The following is a 14782-nucleotide window of genomic DNA, read 5'->3' as shown; positions in this document are numbered from 1 at the left end:
AGTCCTCATCAATTTATTTACAGGCAGATCAACCTGTTCTGTCGAGAACTGCTGACACAGGGAATATTGTGGAAGAAACTCCTTATCCCTCAACCATGGCGCCTGCTTTGGGGTCCCATAAATTAAGCAAGGATGATGTGAATGACATGTTACACTTTCGGATGATTAACGAGCAACAAGTGGAGGGCATCAGCATAAACTTTTTCTACAAGCCTCACACTCTCACGCTTTTGACGTTCACTGTGGCTAGCTTGATGTACTTCGTCTTTTCCAGGTAACCCAATAGCCGTTGACAGCTCATTTGACTTGCCGGTAGGCCTAGTGGTTGTACTAACATGGCGTAGCTATCTAACCCAAGTGTAAACCTAAATTGTATAATTAAACTACAGATGATTAGACATTTAAAGGGCCAATATGCAGTTGCTACATCCATTTTTGGACTTGTAAATGAATTATATGTACCCATTGATTCTTGAAGAATATAAGTTATAAATGCTTAATGAGCTTAGTTCAACTGTTATACCCCATCAGAACCCAAAAGATAAGCTTGTTTTACTCCAATGTTTGTAAACAAAGTAAATGTAAACAAACACTATATAGACTCAAAACATGGGTAAAAGTATACTTCTGATATCATGGATGGTCAATCCTTGCATCCATAGCTCTGTTGATGAATTTGAGAGTGGTTTAATTTCTCCAGCCCCATCTCTCAGCTTTTTACTGAAACAGGGCTGTGGAAAACACATTGTTATTGTTTCAACTGCTGATTACATTTTTTAAGGTCCAATGCAGCAGTGTTTTAGTTCAAAAGCATTGGTGGGTAGCAATTTCTCAAGCAATAATTTTTCTACGACTGTCTGGGAGTGGTCTGAGTGGGGAGGGGAAAACTGAAAACAAGCTGTTATTGGCAGAGAGGTTTGGAACTCTCTTTCGTATTGGTCTATGACATGATTTACGGCCTGGTGTTGTCACCCAGGCAGGCCAAAACTCCATCCCACCAAAACAGGCTGAAATTTCAGCAGCTCTTTTCAAACAGCTTTCACACTAAAATTATCATCATTTTCAGAATTTCACAGAATCATTCCAACCTCAGTGTGGAAATATATATAAAACACAGGAAAATCACGTTTTTGATTGCACTGGGCCTTTAATGTTATTTATTGTAATAATATATACAATGCTGGAAATGCAATAATCGAACAGAAACTTTATTAAATGTCACATTTGAATGTCACATTTACTGTATCATAGTAAACCTCACTTTATGCTCTGAAAATAATGTAAAAATTGCAAATCTCAGCCAATGCTTTTTGACATCAAACCCTGCTCTCTTTTCCAGGGATGATGCAGATGTTGACAACAACTTTCGAGTGGGTTTCGTGTTGGTTGTCTCCTTCTTCCTCGTCATCAGTGTCCTGGCCTTCCCCAATGGTAGTTACTCAATGTCACTGCCTTGTACTTGTCAATAACCCAGACCAGCACCTGGTAGAAAGGGTGTGTCTGAATGTTGATGGGTGGGAGGAATGTTGTTCTAGTGTAGATCAATGGTCACATAATAGACATTCAGGTCTTTCTGGTTTTGACTGTGCGAGTGAATGGGGCACCTACTGCTAGTGGTTATGCTACGTTAACTTTTGAACTGCAGTATATGAGGGTTTTGGTCGATCCACTCTGATAATGGTAGATACGTGTAAATGCGTTATTTATCCACTTCAGGTCCATTCACAAGACCACATCCTGCAATTTGGCGCATGGTATTTGGTGAGTAGTCCTACTGCAGAGTACAACAAGTCACATCGTCAGTGGAGCACCTCTATGGAACCATGTCCATGGAACTCCGCTCTGATTGGTTCCTTCCTGTTGTTGTCAGGTCTGAGTGTTCTGTACTTCCTGTTCCTGGTCTTCCTCATCTTCCTGAACTGGGCCCAGGTGAAGAGGCTCATGTACTGGGTGGACCCCAACCTACGCTACGCTACCCGTGAGACTGATGTCATGGTGAGTCATTATGATCTCGGTATGCTACAGTATCCACCTCATGCCAGACACCATATTTGGGAGTAGGGTGAAGTTGCCCTAGACGCTGATTAAGTGATCATAGTTTGAGTTTGGTTTCTCTACTCCACTCTACTCTCTACTCCACCCTATGTGTTTATGGCATCCAATTAAATTTGTGCAGGTAATACCAGCTTTCTGTAAGAGGGTGAACCATAAGACGTTGAGGACAGAGCTACCACTTAGCCTATAAGATTAGTCATCGTTGGGTTAAACGATTGGCATCAGCCTGCTCTGCTCATGCTGGATACTGTTGCCATGTATAAGGGACAGTTTCACAAAACATTATTAGTAAAACTGGTATTGTTAAATATTGATAACTTATCTCATCATTCAAAAGCTGTGAGATAAAGAAAATTAAATCGCTGTTACACTTCAAATAAGATTTCATTTGTCAAATGCTTCATAAACAATTGGTTTTGACTATCAGTAAAGTTGTTACTTACGGGCCGTTCCCAACAATGCAGGGAGAAATAATAGACAAATTATAACGAGGAATAAATTCACAATGAGTAAGGATAACTTGGCTACATACACGGAGTACCAGTACAGAGACCATGTGCAGGGGTACGAGGTAATTGAGGTAGATATAGTTAGGGAAAAAGTGACAAGGCAACAGGATAGATAATTAACTGTAGCAGCAGCGTATGTGATGAGTTGAGTTAGTGCAAAATGGGTCAATGCAGATAGTCCGGGTAGCTATTTGGTTAACTATTTAACCAGTGGTGGGAAAGGTACACAATTGTCATACTTGAGTAAAAGTAAAGGTACCTTAGTAGAAAATGACTTAAGTGAAAGACACCAAGTAAAATACTGGGATGATGGTGTTGATATGAGGCATGACCAGCCTTTCAAAGAATTTCATTTCTACAAATGAGAGTGTTATGGGGTGATCGTCCTTTAGACAGGTTACCTTGTTATTCTTGAGCACAAGGACTATGGTGGTCTGCTTGAAACATAGGAATACAGACTGGTTCATGGAGAGGTTGAAAATGTCAGTGAAGACACTTGCCAGCTTGTCAGCTCATGCGCTGAGTATGCGTCCTGGTAATCCGTCTGTGAATGTTAACCAGCAGCATACCAACCATCCTACTACTGGCTTGCCTCTGAAGCTAAGTAGGGTTGGTCCTGGTCAGTCCCTGGATGGGAGACCAGATGCTGCTGGAAGTGGTGTTGGAGTGCCAGTAGGAGGCACTCTTTCCTCTGGTCTAAAAATAAACAAGTCCCAATTCCCCAGGGCAGTGATTGGGGTCATTGCCCTGTGTAGAGGGCTGTCTTTCGGATGGGACGTTAAATGGGTGTCCTGACTCTCTGTGGTCACTAAAGATCCCAAGGCACTTATTGTAAGAGTAGGGGTGTTAACCCCAGTGTCCTGGCTACATTTTCAATCTGGCCATCATGCCTACCTAATCATCCCCAGCTTCCAATTGGCTCATTCATCTCCCCTGCAACTATTCCCCAGGTTGTTGATGTAAATGAAAATGTGTTCTCAGTCAACTTAAATACTTAAATAAGGGCTACGGAGAGTGTGACCACTCAATCGTCTGGATCAGCTGGTGCTCTCATACATGGTTAAGTGTTGCTTGCCTCGAAGCAAGCACAGAAGAAATTTAGCTCATCTGGTAGGCCTCCGTCACTGGACAGCTCGTGGCTGGGTTTCCCTTTGTAATCTGTGATAGTTTGCAAGCCCTGCCACATCTGACGACAGTCTGAGCCGGTGTAGTAGGATTTGATCTTGGTCCTTTATTTACGCTTTGCCTGTTTGATGGTTCGTCGGAGGGCATAGCGGGATTTCTTGTAAGTGTCCGAATTAGTGTCCCGCTCCTTGCAATCAGCAGCCATAGCGGTTGTTGCCTGTAATCCTTGGCTTCTGTCTGAGATATATACGTATGGTCACTGTGGGGACGACGTCATCCATGCACTTATTAATGAAGCCGGTGACTGATGTGGCAAACTCCTCAAAGTTACCGGATGAATCCTGGAAAATATTCCATTCTCTGCTAGCGAAACAGTCCTGTAGATTAGTATCCGTTTCATCGGACCACTTTCGTGGAGTGTGGAGTAAAGGTGATCTAGAGTTTTTTTTTTTGCCTCTGGTGACATGCTGATAGAAATGAGGTAAAATGGATTTCAGTTTTCCTGCATTAAAGCCACCGGCCACTAGGAGCGCCGCCTATGGGTGAGCATTCTCTTGTTTGCTTATGGACATATACGGCTCGTTGAGTGCGGTTTTAGTGCCAGCATCGGTTTGTGGTGGTAAATAGACAGCTACGAAAAATATAGTTGGAAACACTCTTGGTAAATAGTGTGGTCTATAGCTTATCATGAGGTATTCTAACTCAGGCGAGCAGAACCTCTAGACTTCCTTAATATTAGAGATTGCGCTCCAGCTGTTGTTTACAAAGAGACACACCCCCTCCTCTGAGCTTCCTCGACGCCATCGTTCTGTCCTACCGATGTATAGAAAAACATTTATTTATATATACAATTTCCTTTTTCAGCCACGACTCTGAGAAACATAGGATATTACAGTTCTTCAGATCACGTTGATAGGATAGTCTCATACTGAGTTTATTCTCCAGTGATTGCACGTTCGCCAATAAAACGGAGGGTAGAGGTGATTTATCCGCGCTCCGGCGTAGTCTCGTCAGGTATCCCGCAGGCCGGCCTCTATGGCGCCGTCTTCTCCTTCTTCGAGTGTCGGTATTTGGTCCTGGTCCGCAATAATCAATATCTCTTTCGCCTCCGACTCATTGAAGTAGAAGTCCTCGTCCAAATCAAGGTTAGTAATGGCTGTTCTGATGTCCAGAAGCTCTTTTCGGTCATAGGAAACAATGGGCGAAACATTAAGTGCAAAAAAAGTAACGATCTATGCAAAAAAAATACACAAAATAGCGCAATTGGTCAGGAGCCCGTAAAACGCCTGCTATTCCCACCAGAGTCATTCAGCATGAATTTGCACCATCATAGTCTCGCAAAGGCCTTCCTTACAAATCTATTTGACTCAACTATACGTGAGCAAAGCCTGGGCATCCAAGGCTAGCATCATCATGACTCACCATACTGCTGAGCCACTGGCTCTTCTGTGTCCGTGTCTTACCTGGCTCTTCTGTGTCCGTGTCTTACCTGGCTCTTCTGTGTCCGTGTCTTACCTGGCTCTTCTGTGTCCGTGTCTTAACTGGCTCTTCTGTGTCCGTGTGTTACCTGGCCTTTCTCCCCCTGCAGGAATATGCAGTGAACTGTCACGTGATCACCTGGGAGCGGATCCTGAGCCACTTTGACATCTTTGCGTTTGGGCATTTCGGGGGCTGGGCCATGAAGGCAATGCTCATCCGCAGCTACGCCCTCTGCTGGACCATCAGCATCACCTGGGAGCTCACTGAGGTAAATAAAAGGTATAAGGAAGTCTGTGTCTGCTTCCCAAATGACACCCTATTCCCTGTACAGTGCACTTATTTTGAGCAGAGCAACGGCCTTGGTCAAAAGCAGTGCACTATAAAGGGAATAGGGTGCTGTTTGGGACACGTGTCTTTGTGAAGTGTTGCTCGATTTCCATCAACAGATCCCATTTTGGTTTCAAACAGTATTTGGGCTCTGATTGATTTGAAATATTCTATTGCATTGGCACATTTTGAGTCAGTTTGTAACTCCCCATTCACCTTTGTCTCTATCTGTCTCTCTCTCCCTCAGCTGTTCTTCATGCACCTGCTGCCTAACTTTGCTGAGTGCTGGTGGGACCAGTTGATCCTGGACATCCTCCTGTGTAATGGAGGGGGCATCTGGTTGGGCATGACTGTGTGTCGCTTCCTGGAGATGCGGACCTACCAATGGGCCAGCATCAAGTAAGTTCTCCTCCTATTGGTTTCCTCCCTTCTCCTGTAGTGTCATGACAGATTTTAATTTAATTTAACTAGGCAAGTCAGTTAAGAACAAATTCTTATTTACAATGACGGCCTACCCCGGTCAAACCCGGAAGACGCTGGGCCAATTGTGCGCCGCCCTGTGGGACTCCCAATCACGGCCGGATGTGATATAGCCTGGATTCGAACCAGGGACTGTAGCGATGCCTCTTGCCTTAGACCACTGCGCCACTCGGGAGCCCAGATGACACAATACAGTTCACCATTCCCAATTAAAATACATTTATTCTATGGAATTGCTGCCTGCTCTGATTTAGTGCATGTGTGCTTTCTCATCAATGTATGTCTCTTAATGCCTGTACAGTATCTCTGTGTTTAACCTTGTGTGCCTAACTGTCTGTCAACACCCATCGGTGTTATTTCCCAGTGTGTAAGTGTATGCCTCTCTGTATATCTGTATCTATGCTGTGTCTTCAGAGACATCCACACGACTACAGGGAAGCTGAAGCGGGTTGTGCTCCAGTTCACCCCAGCAAGCTGGACCTACGTACGGTGGTTAGACCCCAAGTCCTCCTTCCAGAGGGTGGCAGGGATCTACGTCTTTATGATTCTCTGGCAGGTGAGCTCTACCCTCTGACCTCTGACCTGGAAATGATACATAGTATTTAGTGCCAGGGTTAGAAGTCAGAATCCAGTTTTATGTAGTTACTCTGTGTATATTGACTTGAAAGTAATTTGTGATTGAACTCTTTTGGGAAACAAATGGAGTTAAACTATTTACTAAAATTTGTGTTTTTTTTTTTGTAGTTGAGCAGTTGGTATGTTTTCTATGATCCTACTACATACCTGAAGGTTATGGGGTAGATTGTATGATATCTAAGCTGTGTGTACAGTGATGTTTTAATATACATGTTGCTGTACTACGACTTTACTTCCTGTCTGTCTTTACTTCCTTTCCTCTAAACAGCTGACTGAGTTGAACACGTTCTTCCTGAAGCACATCTTCGTGTTCCAGGCGTCTCACGCTCTCAGCTGGTGCCGGATTCTCCTTCTTGGAATCATCACAGCCCCTACTGTACGGTAGGGACCCTTTCCACCATGCCACTCCACACGTGTACTCTACATTCTAGAGGCAGAAGGGAATTATGACAGTTAGACACGTGCAGTCTCTTTTCATATAGATGGAATTGAGTTGGAAGAAGTTTTAAATGATTTCTGTAAACCCTTCTGTTTATCTTGATGACAGTCGTTGTTGTGATGGCTGTAGATAAACTGTATTGAATGTTTGTCTTCCTGTTCTCTCAGACAGTATTATGCATATCTGACAGACACACAGTGCAAACGAGTGGGAACACAATGCTGGATGTTTGGGTGAGTCTTTCCTGTATCCTCTAGTGGCCATTTCCTGCTGTTGCTGAACTCCACTCTAATCTTGGGACCACGTCATTGACAAACGTCTCAGAAATGCTGTGGATGGCAAATTGGGTCACGTCCAATTTTGTTCAAAATATTGATGCTGACCTCATCGCTGTCCCAAGCTGGTGATTGCCCCGACTAGGCTTTGGTAACCATGGGGACCAGACTTACTTTCTCTTGCTCTCTCACTATAAAATACAAAACAATGAGGCCCTTATATGCCCCTGGCTTCACCCCTTCAATATTATAAGCTCAGCGAAAGTCTAAGTACCCTCTGCAGTCTGGTGACTAAAATTAAGGAGGAAATGTATTGTAATGTATTGTATTCTGTGATTAATTTTTTTTTTGTGTCTTAACATAGTGTGATTAACAAAAAGATGGGGCCATTGTTTAATAAAAAACATAGATATTTTTTTTATAGATAATGCCTGTTGTAAAATGTAATTATTGTTAGAGGTGAATGTTTGTTGGTGGTCAGTGTCCGTTAACGGTCTCTATCTAACCCACAGGGCCATAGCCTTCCTGGAGGCCCTGGCGTGCGTCAAGTTTGGACAGGACGTGTTCTCCAAAACACAAGCTCGGTCTGTGTTCCAGTGGCTTCTGTGTGTGGTAAGGGCTGTGTGTGTGTCTCTCTATCTCGCTCTCGCGCTGTGTGTGTGTGTGCATGTGTGCGCATGTGTTAACCTCCAAAACATTTCTCTCTGCTTCAATTACCATACCTCAAGTGTCCATAACAATGAGATGTTATTTAGACTGTAATACCATTGGTATGCTCTGACATGTGACTGCTATGTGGGTGGTACTGTAAGTGCTCCCATTGTGTTGTCAGTGCTCTCTACATATCTCTCTCTCTCTCTGTAGGCTTTAATCACACTTCTCTGTCTGTATGGGATGGTGCGGTATGAGCAGAAGTATGAGCCTGAGTTAAAGGTAAGTCTGCAGCCAGTTTCCAGTCTATTGTACAGAAAGGCTATGTCGGCCTTTGTCTAGTGTAGTTTTGTCTTTCTAATTGTTATTTTTGCCTCTAACTGACTATCAAGAACCATCTTTTCTAGAGCGTCTCTGAGAGTGATGATGGCAACCTAAAAGAGTCATATGGTTACAGCCCTGATGACATTACAGGTAAGCGTTCGACTTAAGTTGAATGAGGTCTTTTTATATAGAAAATATACGGAAGTTTACATATACTTAGGTTGGAGTCATTAAAACTCGTTTTTCAACCACTCCACAAATTTCTTGTTAACAAACTATAGTTTTGGCAAGTCGGTTAGGACATCTACTTTGTGCATGACACAAGTAATATTTCCAACAATTGTTTACAGACAGATTATTTCCCTTATAATTCACTGTATCACAATTCCAGTGGGTCAGAAGTTAACATACACTAAGTTGACTGTGCCTTTAAACAGCTTGGAAAATTCCAGAAAATGATGTCATGGCGTTAGAAGCTTCTGATAGGCTAATTGACATCGTTTGAGTCAATTGGTGTACCTGTGGATGTATTTCAAGGCCTACCTTCAAACTCAGTGCCTCTTTGCTTGACATCATGTGAAAATCAAAAGAAATCAGCCAACACCCCAGAATTTTTTTTGTAGACCTTCGTAAGTCTGGTTCATCCTTGGGAGCAATTTCCAAACGCCTGAAGGTACCACGTTCATCTGTACAAACAATGGTACGCAAGTATAAACACCATGGGACCATGCAGCCGTCATACCGCTCAGGAAGGAGACGCGTTCTGTCTCCTAGAGATGAACGTACTTTGGTGCGAAAAGTGCAAATCAATCCCAGAACAACAGCAAAGGACCTTGTGAAGATGCTGGAGGAAACGGGTACGAAAGTATCTTTATCCACAGTAAAACGAGTCCTATATCGACAACCTGAAAGGCCGCTCAGCAAGGAAGTAGCCACGCCTCCAAAACCACCATAAAAAAGCCAGACTACGGTTTGCAACTGCACATGGGGACAAATATCATACTTTTTGGAGTAATGTCCTCTGGTCTGATGAAACAAAAATAGAACAGTTTGGCCATAATGACCATCGTTATGTTTGGAGGAAAAAGGGGGAAGCTTGCAAGTTGCAGAACACCATCCCAACTGTGAAGCACAGGGGTGGCAGCATCATGTTGTGGGGGTGCTTTGCTGCAGGAGGGACTGGTGCACTTCACAAACTAGATGGCATCATGAGGATGGAAAATGATGTGGATATATTGAAGTTTCATCTCAAGACATCAGTCAGGAAGTTAAAGCTTGGTTGCAAATGGGTCTTCCAAATGGACAATGACCCCACGCATACTTCCAAAGTTGTGGCAAACTTACTTTGTTGTCCTTAAGCCAAGGTATTGGAGTGGCCATCATAAAGCCCTGACCTCAATCCTATAGAACATTTGTGGGCAGAACTGAAAAAGTGTGTGCGAGCAAGGAGGCCTACAATCCTGACTCAGTTACACCAGCTCTGTCAGGAGGAATGGGCCAAAATTCACACAACTTATTGTGGGAAGCTTGTGGAAGGCTACCCAAAACGTTTGACGCAAGTTAAACAATTTATTGGCAATGCTACCAAATACTAATTGAGTATGTAAACTTCTGACCCACTGGGAATGTGATGAAAGAAATATTAGCTGAAATAAATCATTCTCTACTATTATTCTGACATTTCACATTCTTAAAATAAAGTGGTGATCCTAACTGACCTAAGACAGGTAATTTTTACTCTGATTAAATGTCAGGAATTGTGAACAACTGAGTTTAAATGTATTTGGCTAAGGTGTATGTAAACTTCCGACATCAACTGTATATGTTTGTCAAGGAGCATATTTCCTATATGTATCCTCTTGTAGGTGAGAGAGACTCTCGGAATAACTCAGCCAGCCCATCTAAACAAGGGAGAGGCTCTGCGAGATCCAAAGCTGTCAATGGACACAAAGATTAAAAGCAATGAGAGCCAAAGAAGGGACTACGTTACATCCCTACTGCACCCAACAATTCTGTGGGGAGATTGAAGGAAGAGAATTTGGGTAAGGAGGTTCAAGAGGTGGGGATATTACATTGGTTGAAAAGTGGTTGAAGAACAATGACGAGATAAATGAAGCATAAACTGAATGGAAAAGGCTGAGCAGAGAGCTTTACTACATTTACATTAGTAATTTAGCAGACGCTCTTACCCAGAGCAACCCCCCCACTTCACTGTGTTTGTGAGATCAACAACCAATCAACAAAAGTTGCATTTACCACTTGATGAGGAGGCACCAACTGTTGAGTTTCCAATCTTCACAGAATTTACTGAACACCAAGGTGTACCGAATGCATTTTTACTCTTCCCACTCTTTTGTTCAAATGATGACCATAAATATTACAGGATGGATTTTATTTAACTTACGTGAAGCTAAAGCCTGAATGTTTTAGATGCCTGGTTTCCCTTTTCCGTATTCAGAGTTTATTATTGATAATTATTTTAACTCAATCAGTTCAAGCTATATATTGAAAGTCAGAGTTCACATTTTTCTATGAGAATTTCATTTCAGTTCATTTTTACAACTGACTAGTATTGAAATGGAGTTGGTCTCAATCCTGTTTGGACAGATCTGTTTTTAAGATAATTCCAGGCCTTAAATGTTTAAAATGTTGATTATGTCATGATGACCCACTTTGTTTACGTGAGTGTGTGAAAGGTAATATGATTAACCATTGTTTTTATACAAGCATTAAGAGTGCATTTGTTTTGTATGAATTATGTGAACTGCATACTGTTGCAAGATAATTTATATGAATATATCTTTCTAATAAATATTTAAAACAGGACAAGAATTGTTTTTGTTTTGTGGTCTTTTGTGTACAAACAATTTCTACCAGTAGGTGGCAGCAGAGAATCATTCTTACCAAACAAAATTGAATTAAATTGTTGTCAGTCAAATTACACTATGACAAAAGAATGCATGCATACACATGTTTTGAAGGTTTGATTCTAGTGCAACTGTTTGTATTCATCAATGGTGGAAAAAGTACCAAATTGTCATACTTTAGTAAAAGTAAAGATACCTTAATAGAAAATGACTCAAGTGAAAGCCACTCAGTAAAATACTACTTGGTTTTAAATATAATTAAGTATCAAAAGTAATTCTGTATATTAAGCAAACCGGACTAAACAATTTTTTTTAAATTTTTTTTTTTTTTTTTTTTTACATTAACAGATTAGCAGGGGCACACTCAAGGATGAACAATTTTCCTGTCCTGCTTGGCATTCAAAATGTAACAAATACTTTAAAGTGTCAGGGAAAATGTATGGAATGAAAAGTACATTTTCTTTAAGAATGCAGTGAAGTAAAATTTGTCAAAAATATAAATAGTAAAGTACAGATTCCCCCCAAAAAACGACTTAAGTAAAAATACTTTAAAGTACTACTTAAGTACTTTACGCAACTGGTATTTATTTATTTTTCACTGGGAAATGTAGGTCACATGTTTGATATTTATGTAAAAAAATAATATTACACATCAATACAGGGACATTCCTGTGAATACAATGAATAAATAAAATAAAACACCAGGCGTGGACATAATTTAGATGTGACAAGGCAATGATACATTAACAGACATTCAGAGACATGACCTCTGATTTTTCCAACTTTATAAAATTGTAACAGTTCAATGAAGAAAAAAAACTACTAAATAAGGAATTTTCCTACCCCTGTTTACATTTGTGAATATAATTATTTGGCCAAGACAATAATAATGTTAATAAAATAGTTATGATTGGCATTACAAGGATAAGCATAATGCCATTTAACATCATCAAAGGTAAACATAGGTAATTTGAGATTTTATACACAACCACAGTTTACTGGAATGGTGGCATGAAAAAGCTAAATGCTCTATAGATTCAGAATCAGAGGAACAAAAAACACAAGGCACTTTGTCAAATTTGAACCTTTTGTACAATAAGTCCTTAACAGGCTAGATGGAAGAAAAGATTTTAAAATACGTTTCTTTAACTTTTGGGATAACTGGACAATTAAGGTAAAAGGTAGTTGCTTTTGACCATAGCATAGGTTGGCCACTTCCATAGCAATATATTGAATTATAATCACCAAACATTACTTAACTGACAATTGTATCCACTTATTGTTGATTTTTGTTTATCCAAAAGGTTCAAGTCATTCATTTGTAAACTTGGAAAAGTGGGAACAACCTGACAATATAACAAAGTGTTCTGAATAAGTCCAAGTAAATGAAGTGGAATTGCTTTGCAAACCTTAATATATTCTCTCTGAGTAATATTAACCTGAAATTATTAACCAATAAAGTCATCAAACGGCAGAAACTCCCCTGTGTTGTCTAACAAATCACATACAAAATTAATACCCTTGTCAAACCAAAGGCCTTTGAAAATTGACATTATTGGCAGAGGCGCACAAGCGTGTTTAATGCCTAAACTACATTTCCCATAGTTCTCATTTACGTGAAGCTTCCTTGCATGGTGGTATGTTGGAGGACTGAGCGCGCTAAACTCTAGGATATGACAGGACAACTATCTGGCGGCTAGTTGAGATTCGATCTAGCCATGGCGGCCACGGGTGGAGGGAAAATTAGAAGCAGAAGATATCATATCGCTTCTAAACCTTACGCCAAAAGCAAACAGGTAAATTAAATTACCATATCTTTATGGATGTTCCACATTGAAGGATAGCATGTAGTTTGTTAACAGTTGTCTTTTCGCTCTTGTGTTATTGTTTTCTTTGAGACATTTTGTGCGGCCTAGTCTTAGCGCTCATGGCCTCCACGCTGTGTCAAGCTAGCTAACTAGCTAATTTAGCAAAGTGATATACATTTTGCTGGTTCGGGGAACAAGCTAATATTACCAGCCAATATCTGTTAACAGGTGTGTATCTTTTTAAGACAGTTACTGTAAGACTAACGGCAGCCATGCTTATTTAACACACTGTCGTGTAGAAATATTGAACTTTATTAGCTTAGACGTAACACTGGCTTCTTGTCAAGTTTGCGTACCTGCTGCGTAGCTATGCACTAGCAAGTAGTTATCTATGTTATGATGCTAACAGCTAGCGAAATGTACAAGCTAGGTATCATTTGTTAGCTTTTCATTGTCTCGCTGCCAACGTCATTGTCATGTAACGTTCGCTATGGCATATCATATCAGTTCTTTGTGGCTTACATTATCTAACTTTAATCATGAAAGTATTTAACTATATACTTTCTATGTTTTTAAATACAGTCGACAGTGGGGTATATTTCCGTTTCTTAGCCGTTTAGCTAGATACTAGTTGCTAGCTATCGTTAATGTGTAGTGCGCACTGTGATAGTTAACGAGTTCGGTAACGTTAGTTAATAATTTCAGTTTTGTTTTAAGTCAACCCACATGCTTGACCACTAGCTAAGCAAGTGACGTTAGAGGCTAGTTAACGTTACGACGTGGTAACAATCTAACGTTACAAAGCAACACAAATACAATCAGTAAACTAACGTTAACTGTCAACATTAGTCCGTGATGGTAGCTATTCAGTCTGTTACTATATTTCTTGAAATCAAGGCAATATTATGAACTGGTTTTGTTCATTTCGAAAGGGGCATAAATGTGAGGCGTTGTGGAAACGTAACCAGTCGTAGCCTAGTGAGAACACACCACAAGAAAGGCGGGATACATATGCACTGAGCAGGGTCACTTGAGCCCTCTACGTTAGTCGTCCTGCTTGCTAGTTGTAGGCGGTTGTTGTTGTGTAGCTACAGTTAGAAATTCGAATATCTGTGAGTAGTAGCTAACTTGTCCTGCGCTGTTCTTGATATTTATATAGCTACCTAGCTAATTTCTTATTTATCTAGCTAGATAACGGCAGTTAACTGCAAAAATTAACGTTACTGGGATTTATTGGACTGCTCATCTGATTTTGTGATTTTTGCAGCTAAATTAAATACAGGTCCCACTTATTTGACTTGCAACCAGTCTGTTGGATGGGATTTTAGAATGATTGGTCATGGTTATCCATGTTGTTTAGAACAGGGTCATTCTAAGTCATATCATTATCCAGATTTTCAGGACCATTAAATACCTTGACATGAAATCCCACAGGAGGTTTTCATTGTCTTCAATATATGTCAGTAAATGTATATATATATTTTCAGATGACAGGGACAATGCACCATTTAGGAGTTTCCTATAAATTAATTGTCCCTGTGCAAAGACGGGGACTGCTACATTGTAGTGATGCACTGATATGACATTTTTGACGGATATGATATCTGATATTTTCCTTGCCAAAAAAACGATACAGATATTTACAATTGTAGCCTCCTTTTAAGCATTCTAGTACAGTTAAATAGGTAACACATGGATGCAGCGGTCTAAGACACTGCATCTCAGTGCAAGGGGTTGCTACAGTCACTGGTTTGAATACAGGCTGTATCACATCCGACTGTGATTGGGAGCCCCATAGGGTGGTGCA

The 14782-nt window shown here is 40.8% G+C and overlaps 2 protein-coding genes across 4 annotated transcripts in view; both read left to right on the top strand.

Moving 5' to 3' along the window:
* The first annotated feature begins 2 nt into the window (after nucleotides 1-2).
* Nucleotides 3-11132, top strand: ptdss1b (phosphatidylserine synthase 1b). The gene is made up of 13 exons (XM_071368750.1): nucleotides 3-274; nucleotides 1340-1431; nucleotides 1717-1761; nucleotides 1871-1995; nucleotides 5278-5436; nucleotides 5743-5894; nucleotides 6390-6531; nucleotides 6880-6992; nucleotides 7218-7283; nucleotides 7838-7937; nucleotides 8190-8258; nucleotides 8384-8450; nucleotides 10166-11132. The coding sequence occupies exons 1-13, from the start codon at nucleotides 96-98 to the stop codon at nucleotides 10255-10257; spliced, it is 1401 nt and encodes a 466-aa protein (XP_071224851.1). The 5' UTR covers nucleotides 3-95; the 3' UTR covers nucleotides 10258-11132.
* Nucleotides 11133-12825: 1693 nt separating this feature from the next.
* LOC139555154 (nuclear pore complex protein Nup153-like) overlaps nucleotides 12826-14782 on the top strand; it is a 41361-nt gene continuing 39404 nt past the window's right edge. For 2 of the 3 annotated variants that reach the window (XM_071368721.1, XM_071368723.1), the window contains exon 1: nucleotides 12826-12963. In XM_071368721.1, coding sequence (XP_071224822.1) covers nucleotides 12886-12963 — 78 coding nt within the window. In that variant the 5' untranslated portion in view covers nucleotides 12826-12885. The remainder of the gene's footprint in view (nucleotides 12964-14782) is intronic. The other variant, XM_071368722.1, reaches the window with a different exon arrangement.

This window comes from Salvelinus alpinus, chromosome 26, assembly GCF_045679555.1.
Source record: "Salvelinus alpinus chromosome 26, SLU_Salpinus.1, whole genome shotgun sequence".
Classification (NCBI taxonomy): Eukaryota; Metazoa; Chordata; class Actinopteri; order Salmoniformes; family Salmonidae; genus Salvelinus; species Salvelinus alpinus.
The sequence above is the reverse complement of the archived record's forward strand: the minus strand, read 5'-3'. Positions and strand labels throughout refer to the sequence as shown.